The following is a 19,972-nucleotide window of genomic DNA, read 5'->3' as shown; positions in this document are numbered from 1 at the left end:
TGTTACATTCAGTATTTGAAATTTGAGGTTACAGCATGACCACGGATATGTCTGCAAGTCATCTTTACATTGATTAAATGATGTGTCTCAAAAAATCTGTTGATCCAAAACATACAGTAAACATTTTATGATATTTTACTTGTCGTTTTGATCTTTTCAAGTTTCTGACAGATGATCAAAACCTAATAGCTGGGGAGTCAAATCTTAACTGAAGAATTTTGGACTGAATTTGTGCAACCTGAATCCAAACTCCCGAAGAGAAGGAGAGCTTGCTACGGAGTTAATGTGGTATAATAAGGGTGTGTGCATTGATGCTGTGCAAAAAGTACACAGTTGCACAATTTTAAGGCTTTAGAAAACAGAACAAAAAAAATCATATGGTCCTTAGCAGGTAAATTTACGTTCACATAAACAGTAGCATATTATATAATAAACTTAGGTATTATTGTTTGTGTATTTTGTTTTTCAGAGCATGGTGTGAATGAGTAAGGATGTCTTTCCTGCTTTCACAATAGTTCAGATGGGAGGCAGCATCCAGACACAGCTAAAGGTTGCAAATTTGTCATTTTTTTCAATTTGAGAAAGGTTGTAATGTCACTTTGAAATAATTTGGAGACCATCAAAACAAGACTTATTCACACAGGGGAGCATCCCTGTTGCTATCCTTCATCAAAGTGGAAATCAAAGAATGTTTAGTTTGCATTCTGTGCAATGAAATAAATGAATATCTACCTCAGGGTTTTCAAAGCTTTAGTTTAGGTGATAAATGCTAAAGATCTAGGATTAACAAATTGAGCAAATATTGTTTTTTTGAAAGGGCTGTTAAAAGGTCCTCAAGCTGCATTGGAAGTAAAGCTTAAATTTATACTACTTGATATGAGTTTTTGGAACAACATTATTCAACGGATAAACAGAAATAGAGAGACATGGCCACAATGTTTGTTGAAAACCAAAGACAATATATCAGCACAAATAGCTCTTATTAACTGTCAGTTATGTGGACAGGGGGTGATGGTTTGTGCTTGGTTTGCAGCCTCAGAAATTGGGCTCGGTGCAGTTGTTCAGTTAAAAATGAACTCCTCAATATCCTAACATGTCAAGACAGTTGAAGCTTGGTTTAAATTGCATCATGCACCAGAACAAGGATTCAAATTAGCAGCAAATCTACAAGGGGATGGCTGAAAAAGAAAGGAAGAAAAATGCTGCAGTTTTAATAACTCCAACCTGATGAACAGTTTGCAATGGTACCTTAAGACAGCTCAAATCCTAATGAATCAATTATATAAGCAGCTCAGAAAACTGCAACAATCAGATGAGAGACCAACAATGTCTAAAAGAAAAGTTATGTTTTGTATTTATTCTGCTAAACACAGCTTTAAACTTACTGAATTGTTGGGTTACTTAATCTTTCACATCTTAAATTTTACTTATGGCCAAATCTTATTTAAATAACTGATAACAGTGTGTAATTAATTGTATGTACTGTTGTTCATCCGTGGTAGAATCTACCTGAGAATTACCAGATATTTTGTTGTTATTATTATTGTTCTGCTTTTTAATCACAACTGTAAATAAACTTTAAAAATCAAATCAAAATAAAGAAAAACCTTAAAATCACAAAACAACGATTCAGCCTTTAAACTTTAAATTTAGGCCAACATTTACATAATATATTTCCACCCATTTTCTTTAGAAATAAAATCCAGGGTTGACATCAAACAGTGAGAGCAAAGTAAAAGTGGAGGTCTCCATAGAGATAGAAATTGGACAATATTATTGGCTGTGGATTGCTTTTTGAACAATTTATCTTGTTCTTTTGTGTTAATTGATAAGAAATGTTTGTCCATTAAAACAAATGTAGAGCAAGAAAACTGGTCGTCAGGTTGAAAAACGTTTTTGCAGCAAAAATCTTGTTTTCTTTTCAAATCAAAACATTCAAGCATATTTAAAAAATACGTACAAACTCACACAGTCTTTCCAGTCAACAAAAAAAAAAGCAAATAGGTCAAAATTCTTCGGCATCTTCAGTGAATGTGTTAAATATTTGATGTACAGCGTTTATCGGTGGCATAAATACATTAGTAACAAAGATAATAAAGACTCAAAAAAATGTATTCTCAGCACTAAAAAGGCCGTCCAGACTTGTATAAAGGTGACAGGTGCATGCAAAATGAAAAACAAATGCAAGGCAAAAAGGTCCTCTAAAATTCTGAAAAGCAACATAACAAGCATGGCACATGTGACATGACTTCATGATGAATCAAAGCGAATTCAGCATGCTTTATTTCAGGCATGAACAAATCTGTCTCTCCTCTCCTCTCCTTCCTCCTCATCGTCCCATCTCACCTGCAGCCCAAGACGGACTCTTTTTGTAACTGCTGTCTCAGGAAATGTGGCCTGCACCATCGGCACCAGTTTACTGGTAAGTGAACCTCCCTCTGGACCAATCAGATCACTCTCTTGTTGGACTCTCGACACAACAGCAAAGTAAAGAGGGAAGTCAGTAGAGATGATGCGGCGGATTCGCTTCTTGCTGAGTTCCTCTTGACTTTCTAGTTCTGGGGTGAGAAGCAAGGGTTACATTTCTCAAAATGGCTATCAGCTTAAAATAAACTATGATGGACTTAAACTCACCCTCATCCATCCCATTCAGGATTGTTTCCAGCACCTCATCACCATAGCGGTTGCGATGCTCCTTCCAGACGGATCCATTCTCACTCCTGAGCACAACAAGCTCCCGGTCTCCACGACCCAGGGCAGCAAAGTGTGGGATCTCCACAATCACTGGTCTGCCATACACACAGGAGTAAATAAAAAAATTATAATCCAAAACTATAAAGGAAAAAAATAACATGGAGAAGTGAGATCTTCTTTCAACTTTTTTGAGAAAAATTGGAAAAACCAAGAATAAATTCAACGATGAATTTTTCAAGGGCAAGTAGCCTACTTGTTATTTAGGAGAAATATAAAACTGTGCTTCGCTCACCCCAGGAACTGCATCCCAGCTGGACCCAGGGAAATGACCCTGCTGGCCAGCCCCTCCCCCTCCACCAGAGGAGGGGGGCTGGTCAGCTTCTGCGGCTTCACCAGGCGGCAGGTAATGCGAGTGGGTGCCGCACACGTCCGTGGAGGTATGATGACACGCAGACCATTATGCCTGCTGCCTCGCATTGAACCGCCTCTAGCATCCACCATAAAACTGACCAGGAACCTGTTGGGAAAAATAATGAGAGGATTAAAAAGCCCAGCAACAGACTGCGCTGGATAAAAAGCATTTGCTTCTGTTATGGCTGTCCTGACCCTGTGTGGATGGGACTGGCGACTGGGCTGACATTGTCAGATGTCTCAGTTGCTGGGCTGCTGGGAATCAGTGAATCCTCGTCGTACTCTTTGGGCAGTGGTAGAGGAGTGTGTTGCTACGTGAGATAGAAAATGGAAATTTTCATGACATTCTGCTTTAAATGATGTCATATAAAACCAAATATGTAGCTGTTCTAAATCATTCTTAACAGAAAAACCTGACCATATGTTAAGTTAATTCCATGGTGGCCAATGAGTTTTAGTTTCACTATGGTGACCATATACAGTCATACTCAATAAATTAGAATATACCTTCCAATGCGGCTTGTTTGTAGGGTAAAAATAACCTTTTAAAAATAACAGCCTTTCACCAGGTATTGAACATACTGTTCATTAAGCTCACACGTCTGTATTAAAAATGTTTATTTTATTGGTCTGATGTAATATTTTAATCTTCTAAGAAATTAAATGCAGTGTTTTCGTGAACAATTTAAAAGTCTTGACACCGATTCTCTACCACACACATGAATATGCTTTGATCTAAAACTTTCCATTCCAGGCATGGCTGTATGTTTAGGGTCGTTGTCTGGTGGAAAGATCAACTTCCTTCCCAGTCTCAAGTCTTCTGTAGCCCTAAAACAGGGTTTCTTCCAGGACTGCTCAGTTTTAGCTACAGCCATCTTAACATTAATTCTGAACAGCCTCCCTGCACCTCCTTTTGCAGTGGGGACAGGAAAGCTGCTCAGAGCTAATGTGTTAATAGTTACTGGAACATACATTATATTATAACATCTGAAAACACTGATTCTATCTGCATCATCCCCACAGCATAATGCTGCCACAACCATGTTTCACTGTGGGGATGGTGAATTCAGGGTGAATTTCATTAATAATTGTCCTCCATACAGAGGGTTGTGCATGCAGTTCATAAAGTTAAAATTTTGTTCTCATGTGACCTGCTTACCTTCTTCCACATGTGTGCCATGTCCTTTACATGACTTGTGCCAAGACAAATGGGGCACTTTATTGCTTTCTTTCAGCAGTGGCTTTGTATTTGACACTCTTCCACAAAGTATGTGCTACTTTGGGATGGATTACCATTTTTGTTAAAAAGAGCTGAAATGAATGAACGACAAGTTTCCAAGAATATCTTTTGAAGCTGAATTGAAGCTGTGTATTTAATCAAATGATGCTAATTATTTTTATTACACTGATTAGACAGATTGAGGGTAGCAAGATTTCTTGATAGTAGACCTAACACAATATGAAGAAATTGAGACTGACCAGAGCAGCTTACCAGAATTTAAATAAACTGGTTTGAAAATAGGCAATTTAAAAAAAAAAGGCGGTGTACTGGAGCAAAGCTTTCCATTATTGTCTCACCAACTCTTGTTTTAGCTTTTTCTTTAATGGCCCCTTTGAGAAAAATCTTTGAGTTTTATAATTTGTGCACAATATATGTAGTTCCGACCACACATGCACATGCAGTTTACACACATTAAGAAAAAAAACATTATGCATGCATTTATGGGTAAAGCTGCCAATATTTATGTATAAATATGTAAATTTAATCTGAAACAAATAGATTTTCAACTTCAAAGACCAAGGGTGTCATTTATAAAGCATTGCATAGGATCTATACTAGTATACATACACCAAAATGCCGAAAATGGCGTTCGCCAAAGAAAATCCAGACTTATAAAACCATGCGCACACAAACCCTCTTTTTGATCACTTCAGGATGTGCTGTATGTGTGTGGCTGCACAACTGCAGCCTGATGCAAACATAGGTGCACAATACATGCATTGTTTGTTGCATTTCTCTGATTCTAGCCTTTACAGTACCTGATCTATTTCATGTTCTCTCAGATTTACTGTCTCCGGGGAGACACGAGGAATCCTGGGAATGGCCGGTGAGTAATTCCTGTTGTAAGAAAGGAGACAAAACAACAAGTGAGACCAAAATCACTTCTTTACATCTCTGCTCCTCCCAAGCAATCATCCTGGGGTTTATTTGTGTGTCTATAGAGCACCCCCCTTATTACCCATCCTTGTATTGGCACATAACTACTGGGTTTGGCTCTCTACCCTTCTCCCCCACTCAGCCCCCCTTACGCTGTGCCCAGCCCTCTCTCGTACTCCAGTGATTTCTTGGGGGAGAGGAAATCGTCATCATGGTCTTTCATGTCATCCATCTTCATGTACCTGGCCTCTTCTGTCCCCAAGAGCTCCTCTCCTTCAGAGAACAACATGCCAAAGAGAGCGAACAGATCGTGGTCAGGTTGGTGACACAGCACAGGGGAAAGAGAGAAAGAAAACAAGATTGTTAACTAGCTGTTAGAAGGGTTAGGCAACATGACACCAAGAATGATGGCCGTGATATTTAGTGATTAGACAAGTGAGATGAGACACTCATGACTATGTTTTTTTACACTGATTTTCTAAGTTATATCGCAGCTTCCACAGAAGAAAATGGAAACATTTAACAAATGAATGAGGATATGAACAACACAACAACACATGAGAGTTTTGTTCTCAACTTGCTGACACATTTAAATCTAAGACTTCTGGATATGATAATTATGAAATCACAGAGGACGGCTCAAAAACAAATGTTTTGTCATCTATAAAGTATTGTTGAGGGTTAAAACAGACAGATGTTGATTTACCCTAAATGGATTTTAGCAAACCACAGCACAAATCATTGAAAACAACACAAGAAAAAGCTGTCCCTAACTTTCCTTATACTCTTTACAGATGATCGTGAGTTACTTACCCCAAAGAAGAGTAAGAAGCGAAAAAAAAGGATTTAATTACCAGCAGCAAAAAAAAAAAAACTTCCCTGCATCTGAATCTTACATGAGTGGGTGTCTACCCGAGGTCCAGAACCAGGGAGTTGCAATATGCTAGAAAGCGGTGCAGATATATCCTTACCATTCTGGATTTGTGCCTTTAAGACAGCCAAAGGGCTACTTTCTATATTTAGAGCCCCGTTGACAATCTGTGTGTTCTGAGGACAGAAAATATCAAAACACAAAAGCTTGCTAGATTGTCAACGGCATTGCAAACCAAAAATCAATCTACCATGCATGCTTTTTAGCAACTAAAGAGAAGCATAAAATAAATCTGAACTGTGAACAGACCTGCTACTGTAGCTTATAAACTGAAATACATGTAGTCTTTCTTATTAAAATACATAAAAGTAAAACCATCTACTTGATGCTGTGTTTCTGAACACCTGATCATCTTCAGTCAATATTCTCTCAGTTAAGATCTCTGTGTGTTAGTCTCTAAGGAGGAATGTTCCAATCCCATCTCAGGTATCATATTGGGGTTCTGATCAAGGCATTTTTTAATTGTCTGATGGTTCATCTCCCTAACTTAATTCATCTTCCTCCCTGTTGTTGATCTTCTGTCTGTCATTTTTTTGGTCAACTTTAAACATTGCTTTTCAGTTGTTGTAATCTTCCTTTGTTTGGGGTTTTAAATTTGAGTTCTGTCTACTTTTTCTGCACTGCCATGTTTTTCATTTGCCCTATTTCAGTTTATTAAATGTTATTAGATTCATTCTGGTGTTTACGTGTTTGTTACTTCCCTGGACTCCTATGTCAGATGTTTTAGTTTGTATTTTCTTGTAGATTTGTTTTCTCTGTTTTCTCCCTGTATATGTTCTTTTGTCAGTCTCATTGTTTACTTATTTCTTTTCACTTAGATGTTTTCTGTTACCTCCCTGGACTCCCTGCTCACCTGTGTTATTTAGCCACGCTCCCTCAGTTGCCTTCAGTCTCTCTCTTCCACCAGCTGTTTCTGATTACCTTCTGATTACCTCTCTATTTTCATTGTTCCATTCTCCACACTTCCTCAGCATTTATACTCTCTGGTTGTCATTGTCCTCCACTGGTTCCTCCTGGAAACTACCCTGGCCACTACCCGATCCATGTCCTTTGATCTGCCTGTGTTTTCTTGTCCAACCTACACCTGAGAGTTTACCTGTTCTTTTCATTAACTCATTTTTTCAACTCACCATGCTGCTTCCTCGCTCTTGCCTGCACTTTGGTCCTGCAACAGCCTCACTCACCATGACTCCAGTGAGCTATTCAGCCAAATTTGCATGGCAGATTTCTTTAAATCCGTCTATTTTTGTCAGCATGGCTCGCAAAACTATAATATATGCTGTGCATATTCCTTTGTTGATCTAAATAATCCGAGTTTCCCCTAACTGTGTACATACACAGTCCGTGTAATACTTTCTTGGGATATAATTACTATGACTGCCTTCTTGGCTGTTAGTTATGGTGTCCAAGGTGTTGAATATAACCAATAAACCTTCCTTCATTTAATTAATATAATGTCTCTCCAGTTTCAGACTCAACAACCTGCTTGATCCAAAAGAACACGATACAGTCAAAATAGTAAATTGCACACACTGGACACAGATTAACAGATAGTCTGCATTGTAAAACACACACTGCAAAGCAAGGCTCCCAAAAAGACAACACCAATCCACTATGAAGGTTTGAACACCAAAGAGCAGGTATCTGTGAGATTGCCACTAATAAACAATGTGAGACCATGGAAGGGCAAAAATTAGACACCTGAGGAGTTAGAGAATGTGGGTTTTATTGAAGGGACATACAGAGGTCACAGATATGGGCACTATGGGTGCATGCCAATGAGAAACCAGAGCTACCACAGTAAGCACCACTACAGAGGGATTGAGAGAAAAAAGAAGGGAGACAAAGATGGCGTGAGCTTGAAATGGAGCCACACAGAGCTTTACGGCAGACTCTGAATGCTGCAAAAGAAAGAAGTAAATGTTCATACCTAATGTTAGCTGAACAATTCCTAAAAAGAGCAAAAGGCAGAAGGAGTTGAAATAAATGATATTTTTATATATCAAACACCTTAGGTTCCCACTGTTTTAAGGTTTTGTGTTAATCTAGTACCTTCATCCTCAGACACGTCTAACATCTCATCCACAGTTTCTGGAAAGCTCATGCGATGCTTCTCTGTAGTCGTCTGTAGAGCACAGAAAGAAACGAGATTTGTATATGACAGTAAGAGGAAAAACTCTTTGGAATTGTATTTCATGTATAATTGTTATTACAGAACTATAACACTGGCACAGTATTAAAAGACACTTCTAAAGTCCACACCATGGAAACAGTCTCTTCAGTGACGAGCTTCAGGACATCGATCACAGAGATGTACCCCAACCTTTTTGCAATGGCCAGTGCTGACATGCCATGCTGTCAGGAATAGAGCAGCAAGTGATGAAACAAACATTTATGAATTAGTAGGAAGAAGGCAGGTTGCACTTAAACTCACAGTGGTGATCTCATTGGGTTGGGCGCCATGTTTCAGCAATAATGTTACAATGTCTGTATGTCCTTGTTGCGCTGCCTGGTGCAGTGGAGTGTAACCAAGCTGCAAGAGAGACAAAATGCTCAGTAACATATATAATCATTTGCCAATGCATATTTCTCTTTATTTAATTAAAATCTAAGATCTAATAAAATTGCTGTTATTAAGAGTCACTTAAGATTGTACTGTAGTTCTGAGGTTCAACCTGGAATTAGTAAACACTCACCCTCGTTTTGCTGTTAACATTGGCCTGTTGCTGTAGGAGGAACTTCACCATCTTGATGTTACCATAATGACACGCTACATGCAGAGGGGTGTAGCCCATCTGTCAAGTGAGAAAAATGCTAAAAATGCATGATGGCATTCATTCTGAAGATTTCACTAAATAAAGAATGCGGTATTTGTAAACTGTATCCTTCGTGGTTCATTGTCACAGTTAGAAAGGTTACTAAAGCAGCTTTTTAGGAGTTAAAAACTAAATATATTATTTTGCATATTCAGCTGGTCCTGTTTTTTTTTAAATATAAAACAGGACCAGCTGAATATTTTTAATATTAGGAGACACTCAATCGAATCCCAAAGATAGGATCGGGCTCCAGATCAGTGTAGAGCTACAACCCTTCTCTTAAACATTTATGAGGCAGGAAACAACCTTTTTTATAAGTTTTATCATCACATGATTTGCTTGAACTGTACTAAAATATGTAATGAGCCAAAATACCAACTATTCATATAAAAGACTAAACATGCCAATGTTAGTCTAACATGTCAGCCAACTGCTGATTGTGTTGAATCAAATATACGTTTCAAAAGTCCCATTAAAACCCTGGTTAGGACAAAATATCTGTAATTGGCAAAAACAACTAAGTGTTATGAATAATTTAACAGAGCATCAGTCAGGGACTCAGTAAGGTATCAGTGCATGCTTTTTTATAAACTGCTCCAAAAAATAAAGGGAACACTCAAATAACACATCCTAGATCTGGATGAATGAAATATTCTCATTGAATATTTTGTTCTGTACAAAGTTGAATGTGCTGACAACAAAATCACACAAAAATCATCAATGGAAATCAAATTTATTAACCAATGGAGGCCTGGATTTGGAGTCACACACAAAATTAAAGTGGAAAAACACGCTAGTGGAAAAACTCCACGTCTCCTGGTGTACTGGCCTGTCTCCTGGTAGCGCCTCCAAGGCTCTGGACACTACGCTGACAGACACAGCAAACCTTCTTGCCACAGCTCACATTGATCTGCCATCCTGGATGAGCTGCACTACTTGAGCCACATGTGTGGGTTGTAGAGTCCGTCTCATGCTAGCACCACCAACATTCAAAAGTGACCAAAACATTAGCCAGAAAGCTTAGGTACTGAGAAGTGGTCTGTGGTCCCACCTGCAGAACCACTCCTTTATTGAGTGTCTTGCTAATCACCAAAGATTTCCCCCTGTTGTCTATTCCATTTGCACAACAACATGTGAAATTGATTGTCAACCAGTGTTGCTTCCTAAGTGGACAGTTTGATTTCACAGAAGTTTGATTTACTTGGAGTTATATTGTGTTGTTTAAGTGTTCCCTTTATTTTTTTGAGCAGTGTATAACTGATCATTATCAGTGATGAAAACTCCTGGGGTCACGGAGATAAAATCCACAACAGAGGCTACAGTCCTCAACACAGCCATCATGGGTTCGAGTCCTGGCCTGTTGACCTTTGCTGCATCTCTTTCCTCTCTATCTGCTCCATTTCCTGTCGGTCAACTTTCAAAATAAAGGCCGCTTGTGTCACAAAAATAAACAGAACAATCTTAATCAGGGCACCCCTAGTTAATACTAGGACTGTCTGTAAGGTTTTTAGGGTAAAGTGCTTTTCAAAGTGGATGGTGGGACTGCGATTTGCAACGTGTGGCTACAGAGCCCCATGTGGTGCTTTAGACCCTCCAAGGTGGCTCTTAATAATTTAAGTCGAAAATTAAATAGCAATGAGAAATGTTTTATAGATAAAGTGAAGAAATTAAATAAAAAAATAAATATAAAGGGAAGGCTAATTTTAACAGTTCTGTTACACTATCTACACTAATGGGACAGAGCATATTTCTTTATTGTTATTTAGGTCATTAGACTGCAAATTATGTGCTTTATTTATTTATTTGTTTGTTTTTCATACACTTTGACTCAGTTGGCTTGATTTTACGCAAGAAATTTTATATTTTTTTTTACTGTAAAAGATTTTATGTTTACCTTGTTCTAAAAAATTAAAACAAAAAATCTAATTGTGGTTCTTCAATTACACTATAAAGCAAAAATATTTGTTTTTAGTCTTTACTTCTAAAATTGAATAGGTTTTCCTTTCTCTATGGGTCATGGAGGGTTTGTGTCTCTTTGTTTTGTTTGAGGGCAAATATTGACGCTTTACACTGTAAGGGTTGCTGACTTCTGCTGTAGGAAAAAGAAATGAAAGAGTCTTACCCTTGTGGCAGCGTAGACTGAAGCTCCTTGCTTCACTAAAATATCAGCAATGCCTACATGCCCCTCCTGTGCCACCAGGTGCAAAGGCGTTAATCCACTCTGAATACAAGAATAAAAAGACAGCGTCAAATTCATCAAATTAAAATATCACAACTTGGTTGTATTTTAAAGGTGGATAAAAATCCCCAGTATTTCCTTTTCTTTCTTAAATGGTCTGCTCTTGCCTTGTTGCCCAGATTGACGTTGGCCTGTTTGGAGATGAGCAGCGAAACCATGTCAGGTCTTCCTTCCTGCGATGCGAGGTGGAGAGGTGTGACACCCTGCAGTGACTCAGCGTTGGCTGAAGCTCCGTACTGCAGCAAACTGTTGGCCACCTCCACCTGGTTCTGCTTAGATGCGATGTGGAGGGCAGTGTAGCCATTCTGGGCACCAGGAAGCCATTGTTTTTAAGAAAAAATGTACGTGGATTTTTACAAATGTGATAATTTGTACAAATTAACTATTTCACTTAAGATGCATTTTATTACCCTGGCGGCACTATGTGGTGACCCTCCTTTGCTAACAAGCAAGTTAACAACATCCAGGTTGTTGTGATGTACAGCCACATGCAGCGGAGTCAGACCATTCTGTAAAAACAAGATCAGTGATTTCCCAAAGGAACGTTTTTGTTTATTCAGGTTCCTGTGAGTTTTTGGTTCTCCTCACCTTTCCGGCTGCATTAGAGTTGGCTCCTCTCTCAAGCAGCAGCTCTGCCACATCCACCTTACCATACTTGGAGGCTACATGCAGTGGAGTGAAGCCTTTCTACAAAAGCGGTGAGGTGACACAATATTAGATTATGCCCATAACCACAGCTAACACTGGCTACAACATAAAACAGCATCAGAAGATTTGCTTACTTTAGTCATTTTGGTCTGCTGAGCATCCATGTCCAGGAGGATACGCACAGTTTGAGCGTGACCTTCCCGGGCAGCGATGTGCAGAGGCGTGTGTCCAGCTGTGGTGGTGGAGTTGGGATTGGCTTTGTGGTCAAGCAGAAGCTTCACCAGCTCTTTGTGGCCCATCCGGGCAGCACAGTGCAGAGGTGTTTGATCATCCTGTTGAGGTAGCGGCAAGCAATTAGAAGGTATAGCATACTTCCTGAACACATTTATATATTCTGCTTCAATGGATCTGCTTTTGACTGTAATCTGTGTAACACAATAGAGGGGCAAGTGAGGTTAGCATAAAAAGATGTATCTGCTTCAACGCATCAGTTTTACTAAAACAAATTTAAAGACAATTTTGCCAGAGTCTGCAATAAACCAATGTGTATTATTTTTTATGTACCTTTGCCTTGGCATCCACTGGAGCTGAATTTTCCAACAAAAACTCTGCCACTTCATAGTGACCTGCCCGAGATGCCATATGGAGAGGGGTCTCTACTTTCTATTCACAGAAACAAATCCCACCTCAGAGTCAACACTTGCATTTTAGGACATGAAAGTTGGTTGTTTAAGCTGCTTTTAATATAACCTTAAGCTACACACCACATTAGAGGCACTGGGAGAAGCTCCCTTCTGCAGGAGGATCTTCACAATATTAAGGTGACCCATAAAGGATGCAACGTGTAAGGGGGTTAGGCCTGACTGTTTTAAAACAAGAGCACAAAAAAAGCATTAAAATCCAAAGTTATGAAAGCATTTTAACACTTGTGATAAACAGGATAAATTATCTTTAATGTTCTTTGATAGTTTTTAGATAAATTACTTTATTTTTTTCTGATCTCTTACTTCAGTCACAGCTTCTATTGAAGCTGATTGTTTGAGCAGGAGGTCCATTACACGCATGTGGTTCTTTTTACAGGCAATGTGCAAGGGAGTAAAGCCGTTCTGTAACAACAACACAATAATTTAAAATCATAATGGCATGAAGCAAAAAGGGCATTGTATTTAATAACTTTACTTTTTCATGTAATTGCACATTTGCCTACAATGTGGTAATCATTGGGGTACAGTCTAATGACTATGCTTATGATCTTATGCCTTGCATAGGTAGTCATACCTCTTTAACTTTTTCACAATCTGTCAAATTATAACTGCAAACTTCTATTTTATTGATTGTTTGTATTAAGCCAACCTAAAGTAGTGCATTATTGTGTGTATGAAGCAATATACACAGTTTTCATAACTTTTTACAAATGAAAATCTAAAAAGTGTGGCATGCATTTGTATTTAGCCTCTCTGATTCAATACCTTGTAGAACTGTAAGTGCTTTAGGGCATGTCACCAGCTTTGCACATGTAGAGACTGAAAGATTTGCCCATTCTTCGTAGCTCTATATTTAGCTCCAGCGATCTACCCAGACAACTTGGACCAAATTCCATGTCCCTATAGAAGAACAGCATCCCCTAAGCATGATGCTGCCCCACCATGTGTCACTAAAGAGATGGTGTGTACACAGCAATGTGCAGTATCAGTTTTCTCCCATACTCCATATTGGTTTTATCTGCCCAGATCACAGTCTTCCACATGCTTGCTGACTTGAGGTGAGTTGCTAAAGGGGTCTCTTATATTTTTTGTTCAACCATGGCTTTCTTTTTGCCACTATTCTATAAATGTCGAAATTGTGGAGTGTATAGTTGTTCCTATCAGGGATATCAAACTCCAGTCCTTGAAGGCGGGTCCTTCAACCTTTACATGTGTCCCAAGTCAACACGCCTGCATAAAATGACTGAATTACCTTCTCAGTCACAAAGCTTTTACTAAGTCCTGCTAATGACCTAATTAAGCAATGCAGGTGTGTTGGACTATGGACACATCTAAAAGTTGCAGGAGACGGGCCCTCGAGGACTGGAGTTTGACACCTGTGCTGTAGATACTCCCACCTGAGCTGTGAATCTCTGTAGCTCCTCCATAGTTACCATAAGCCTTTTAGATGCATCTACAATTAATGCTCTCCTTGCTCGACCTATCAGTTTAGCTTGGTAGGTTTGCAGTAAGACCTGTCTGCTGTGTTTCGTGGTCTTCATAATACTGTTTGAACTCTAATCCTCTCTAACAAACCTCTGAGGCCTTCACAGAACAGCTGGATTTATTCTGAGATCAAAATACACACAAGACTCTATTTACTAATGAGGTTAACTTCTGAAGCCAATTGTTCGCTTGCAGTTTTATTTACATGCATTAGAGTAAACAATGCTCAATACAAATAAACGCCATACCTCTCTGATTTTTCTTTCCACTTTCAAATGCAGCAGTTTGTTTAAGGGATGTGAATACTTTTGAAAGGCAATGCTGCAGTTAATCACTTTAATGGTTTAAAGAGACTTACCAGAGCCCTCGAATTGGGTTTGGCGCCTTTGTCCAGCAGTACTTTGGTCATGCGGTGGTGTCCGCAGTGTGCTGCCACATGCAGCGGGGTGAGGTGGTCCAGTGTTATATCATCAATCTCTGCGTTGTACTGCAGGAGCTGTTTGACGCAGTCCATGTGGTCCCCTTGTGCTGCCATGTGGATTGGAGACAGGCCGTTCTGCAAAAAAAAAAAAAAAGGTCTTTACTCCATCCATATATGAAAAAAGACTACTGTAATTGTTTATTTTTTACCTTTGTCTTTGACTGGATTGGAGCCTCATGGTCGAGCAGGAGCTCTATAATTCTGACATGTCCATTTCTGGCGGCGCAATGCAACGGAGTCAACTCATCCTGAAAACAGTGGATTGTTAATGATTTAAATAGCGGTTTGTCGAATTAGAATAAATCGCACCAAGATAGGACAGACTTTGGCCTTACCTTGGTCTTAGCATCAATCTCTGCCCCCCGATCCAGCAGGAGTCGGACCATGATCACATTCCCTCGTCTGGAAGCAATGTGCAGAGGGGTGATACCATTCTGCAGAAACACAGAAAAGAGTTCATATTAACACTGAGAAAGAAATAAAGCAAGGGCAGTGCAGCCCTATACTAGTATTTGGCTTCTTACCTTTGGGGTGAAGTTGACATTTGCTCCTCGATTGAGCAGCAGTTGTGCCACGTTCAAGTTCTCATAGTGTGCAGCAATGTGGAGGGGTGTGAATCCAGTCTACAAAATACATGTCAACGTAACCATTTCTGCATTTCATGGGCACAGAAACACTTGACAACTGTGCACACTGGTTTAGCCACAGACCTTGCTGAGGACATCAGGATTAGGGTCATTTTGCAAAAGCACCGCGGCTGTGCGCGTATCATCATTTCGTGCTGCAATGTGCAGAGCAGGGAGCCGGACCTTCCCCTTGGTGCCATAGTTGATGAGCAGAGCAACAACATTCTCATGCCCCTGCTGAAGAGCCACGGCGAGCGGTGTAAATCCATCCTGCAGCACAAGAGAGACAGAGAGTTAGAAGAGAGGCTCATTAAGCCTAAAGGGACTGATATGAGAAGAGAGGCACATGAAAACAAAGCAGAATAGAAAACACAGCAAGTGTGGATCAGCAAAGGGTGGAACTCATTAAAACACATCTCCCTCAGCTCTGTGGTACCTCTGTTGGAATGCTCTGATTGGCTCCATTCTCCAGAAGAAACTTCACAACCTCTAGATGGTTTTCTTGTGCAGCCATGTAGAGTGGAGTGAAACCTTTCTGTCTCAGAAAGACACGATAGACAGACACATATATACAAGAACACACACAACAAAGCAAAGTCACAGATGCACACACCATGATGCAGAAAGGAAGCACAAATACAGAAATATCAGACAAACAGAGATGAATTTTAACAGATGGAATTGCAGTAGTTGCTATGATGTTTAAATTCACAGAGTAAGGGCTGAGAAGCAGCCTCTGTGTGTGATGGGACCTCTGCTGTTAGAGCAGCTCTCAGTCTCACCTGAGACTGAGCGTTGACATTGGCCCCATAGTTTACCAGCTCTGTGACCACCTGTTCCTGCCCTGCCAGGGCTGCAATGTGCAGGGCAGTGTTCCCTTTCTGTTTAAACACACACAAATACAGTATAATTAGCATTTAATGAATCCACAACTATCTTTTTTACTGCAAGTGGGGTACAGAGATTGGTACTTCCTGTGCAAAGTTTTGATATCTTGTTGGAACAAGACAGTAATTCAAATTTAAACAGAAAACTATTGCAATGTAAACATTCATTTCTCAATGTTGGACACACTTGATATGAATACTTCAAAAATGTGGATACTCAGATGCTCAATGCAATAGTCAATGTACATAATACACCTTTGATAAAGTCTGCATGTAACTTTGTTTTGTATCTTGCCATGTATGTTGGCATATCTCAAAACACTGAAATAAAGTGTTTTTTGTAGAACATAAAGCTCCATCATGTCTTTGCAGAATATGTGATTTTTTTTTATGCACCCCGCCCCAGTTCTGTGACGGGTTTAAAACACTGGGGTAAGTAGATCTTAATCAGTGCATAGTGAGTATTGGGATCAAGGGTGGGGATTCACAGTGTTCAGCTGCATCAGAAAGGGATACATTACTTTTGTTGTGATATAACCATCTTGTTTTTTTAACATTGTTTTTACACATAATGATTTGAAAATAAAAGCTCAGTGGTATATACACAGTCAACGAGGTCCAAAAAAGTTAAACTATTTGCCGAATTAATCAGAAAGCTAGCTAGAGTGCATCAGTTGGAGCTGCCCTCAGGATTTGGCAGATTGATCTGAATCAATCACCACGCGTTTGCGTGCTGTAACACCACATTTTGTAAAGTTATCATCAGGTTAATGCTGTGACATTTGGGCACAGCCAGAACCCAACACAGTGTAGCTACCAGTCCAGCAAAGCTACCATCCATCCTAGATGAATAATTATGTAACCCTTCAGAATATCTGCATGTAGTGATAGCATTGCATGACTGGTAGTAAAGCTGTGTGGTGTAGTGCCACAGTGCCCATTTCCTATAGGTTTTAATTCAAGTAAAACAAATGCAGGATAAACTTTTTAAAAACTGCAATAAGAGAATATGAATGAAACACTTCCCCATATACCTGTTTAAGCCTCTAATTACCATCCCGCGGCACAGATGCGATTTAGCATACATTTGTTGTTTGGCACTCTATACTTGTACTGCCATAGTTTATTTTGTACTTCATATTCATATGGCTTGTACTGTTTTATTATATGTAGTTTTACACACCACCTTCAGATGGCGTTGTATTCAAGTATGTGAAATGTAAACAGAAGTCAGACAAATGCAATGCTGAGAGGTTCAAGTCAAGTATGTATGAATAATAGCTAAAGAAAAGAGTTAAAAGAAGCTGAATAGAAGCAACACGCTTAATTCCTTTGGTAGCACACAGGCAACGAGGTATGTATATGTTTATGTCTGTATTTTGTTGTCTAATACGTGTACAAGTGTTTCATATTGAGATTTATCTTAGAATTTTAGTACTATTACTGTCAGTCATACATTATACTCAGTCAGATTTATTTATGATCACCGGAGTAGAAAATTGTCTTTGATGTACCAACATTCAAGACAAATTAATAAAAGTAAAAAGGACCATACACAATGCAAAAAAAGACAATGGACAGTAAAGTTTACTTTGTGCCTAATTAGGGCAGAAACAGTTGGTGTGTCACCTAATATTTTAAGTGTGAATCCAACTAGACAGTGAAAATGAATCAGTGAAATTGTGCAGGGAGAACAGTCTCTGATGCTGACTCAGTGAAATGACTCAAGGAGGATTGACTAAACAACCAGATCTTTTCAAAATCTTAGACTATTCCTTTACAGGTAAATTCAAAGCACGTCATAGATGATTTTCTTTCAGCGGGGGATTTTCTTTCTCTAAAGACAAAAACAAGATAGTGCAGGGTACCTTGTGAGTACTGTTCTAATCCCAGCTGATGCCTTACTTCTATGATTGTTCTCCCTGTAAATGTGTGGGCTCTCTCCAGATTCTCCTGTTTCCTCTCACTGTCCAAAATCAAACAGCTTAGGCTAACTGGCCACTCTAATTTGCCCTTGTGTGTAAGTGTGTCAAAGTATGGTTGAACCTCACCACTTGCCCACTGAATGCTAGAAACAGACACCTGCGACCCTGTGAGATTTGAGAAGGTATAAAAAAAATATATGATTTTAATTCTTCTTAGAGGGCATTTTACCTTTGTGGTGGTCTCCAGTGTGATTCCATTATGAAGCAGCTCCAGCACCATTTTGACGTGGCCTTCTTTGGAGGCCAGATGCAGCCCATTGAGCCCATTCTGAGGGAGAGAGAAGAGCAGACCTGATACTGGCAAGTTCTACACAAACCTTGCATACAAGGGGACACAAAAGACCATGAGCACCATGCCAGCTGAAACGAGGGGTTTAAAGTCACATTAACGTCATCACTCACAAAACCCACCAAGCATATCACTGAACAGCATGCAATATGCCAGAGTCAGAGAGATTATCATCAAAAACCACGTCTACAGGAATGAAAATCAAGACGAGGATTTCTTTTCATTCGCCTAGTGACGGTTAGAGGAGGAGGAAGAAAGGGGAGGGGATGGCAGGCCGCTGGTCTCATGGCTGGGAAGAATACAAGCCGTGTGGGATAGGTCTAACCTCACACAGCCTACCTTCAGTCGCACAGGACATGTGAGGTTGGACCTTTCCCACACCACTGATATTATTCCTATGAGTGGCGAGACCACAGCACACCATCACATCACTCTACTGGATACAGTGAAGAGAGAAAGCAAAGATGGAGGATAAAAGAGACAAAACTGAGGTGAGCATGAGAAACAAGAAGAGAGGGTGGAGGGGGGAGTGGACAGAAAACACGATGAAGGAGTGAGGATGTGTGCTGGTGATAGAGTTGGAGGTGTCCACTCAGACCAGAAAACAACCCCACCGGTCCAAACCCCCACGAGACAAACAGAACAAACTTTACAATGGAGGCAAAGTGACAATCTGCAGCTTTTTCAGAAATGGCTCGGCATCCATCAATGTAAAGCTTGATAATAAGGATGCATGTTAAATACAAATGATGAGCATGTCACCCACATTTGCTGTTTTATCTAATTTTGATTTAGTTTTTCCGTAAGTAAAAAAAAGGACTTTAATTGCATGACTGCAAAGCTGTGAGAATGTTGCAGAATATCACTTTAACTCAGATACAATTTACACCAAACAAAACAACAAGGGGGTGGCTGCAAAAAAAAAAAAAAACACATTGAAATTAAACTATCATTCAAGATGATTCAGCAGATCAAAACATTCTGTTATTGGACAGGTTTTTTTAATCTAATGGTATTGTTAATCAATGAGCTCTTTATAGGTCCAGCAGTAGGTACTGAATTGAGTCACTTTTCATTCATATTTTCGTTTTTATGTGGGATCCATTTTGGGTCTTTTTTAGCGGCCTGATTGGACAAAAGGTTAAAGATACCAAAATTACACTGGGGAAGTTAAAATAATGAGTCAATGGACTCACTTAGGCAAAGTTTTCGGGTGTCCGAGGGCATCAATAATGCTGCCTTCTCATGGGCACTCAGAGTAAAGATGGCAGGATGGTGGAGATGCACCATTTCTTAAACTCTGAACTGTTCCTGTCACTGATTAACAGCTTAACAGACCATGCATGTGGTGAGCAAACAGGCACTGTGAACAATTAAAACACAATTAAAACAGAAATACAGAAAATATGCTAAATAAGATGCAAAAAAGATTTGATCTGCCTGTTTTATAACTTTTTATCTGTGACATGAGTTGGATTGAAAAATACCGCATGCAACAATTAAATAAAGAAAGTTGTTTCGCGGTTTTTAAATGTAGTTGCTAAGTATGTGTTTTCACTGCAGGAACCTTTGACAGGAACCAGGGTAGTTTTCTGGGGTCATTCTTTTACTCCCATCA

At 39.5% G+C, this 19,972-nt stretch overlaps 1 protein-coding gene across 4 annotated transcripts in view; it reads right to left on the bottom strand.

Annotated features, from left to right (window-relative positions):
* ank1a (ankyrin 1, erythrocytic a) overlaps positions 1-19,972 on the bottom strand; it is a 139,870-nt gene that overhangs the window by 36,708 nt on the left and 83,190 nt on the right. For all 4 annotated transcript variants that reach the window (XM_047381647.1, XM_047381648.1, XM_047381649.1 and 1 more), the window contains 27 exons: positions 18,235-18,333; positions 15,976-16,074; positions 15,630-15,728; positions 15,278-15,463; positions 15,092-15,190; positions 14,903-15,001; positions 14,717-14,815; positions 14,445-14,642; positions 12,905-13,003; positions 12,662-12,760; positions 12,462-12,560; positions 12,032-12,229; positions 11,838-11,936; positions 11,660-11,758; positions 11,357-11,554; positions 11,133-11,231; positions 8,891-8,989; positions 8,629-8,727; positions 8,457-8,549; positions 8,247-8,319; positions 8,125-8,145; positions 5,416-5,536; positions 5,146-5,224; positions 3,301-3,416; positions 2,987-3,211; positions 2,635-2,789; positions 2,347-2,558 (listed from right to left, as the gene is read on the bottom strand). In XM_047381647.1, coding sequence (XP_047237603.1) covers positions 2,347-2,558; positions 2,635-2,789; positions 2,987-3,211; positions 3,301-3,416; positions 5,146-5,224; positions 5,416-5,536; positions 8,125-8,145; positions 8,247-8,319; positions 8,457-8,549; positions 8,629-8,727; positions 8,891-8,989; positions 11,133-11,231; positions 11,357-11,554; positions 11,660-11,758; positions 11,838-11,936; positions 12,032-12,229; positions 12,462-12,560; positions 12,662-12,760; positions 12,905-13,003; positions 14,445-14,642; positions 14,717-14,815; positions 14,903-15,001; positions 15,092-15,190; positions 15,278-15,463; positions 15,630-15,728; positions 15,976-16,074; positions 18,235-18,333 — 3,261 coding nt within the window. The remainder of the gene's footprint in view (positions 1-2,346; positions 2,559-2,634; positions 2,790-2,986; positions 3,212-3,300; positions 3,417-5,145; positions 5,225-5,415; positions 5,537-8,124; positions 8,146-8,246; positions 8,320-8,456; positions 8,550-8,628; positions 8,728-8,890; positions 8,990-11,132; positions 11,232-11,356; positions 11,555-11,659; positions 11,759-11,837; positions 11,937-12,031; positions 12,230-12,461; positions 12,561-12,661; positions 12,761-12,904; positions 13,004-14,444; positions 14,643-14,716; positions 14,816-14,902; positions 15,002-15,091; positions 15,191-15,277; positions 15,464-15,629; positions 15,729-15,975; positions 16,075-18,234; positions 18,334-19,972) is intronic.

The sequence above is a fragment of the Girardinichthys multiradiatus genome, chromosome 12 (assembly GCF_021462225.1).
Source record: "Girardinichthys multiradiatus isolate DD_20200921_A chromosome 12, DD_fGirMul_XY1, whole genome shotgun sequence".
Lineage (NCBI taxonomy): Eukaryota > Metazoa > Chordata > Actinopteri > Cyprinodontiformes > Goodeidae > Girardinichthys > Girardinichthys multiradiatus.
The sequence above is the reverse complement of the archived record's forward strand: the minus strand, read 5'-3'. Positions and strand labels throughout refer to the sequence as shown.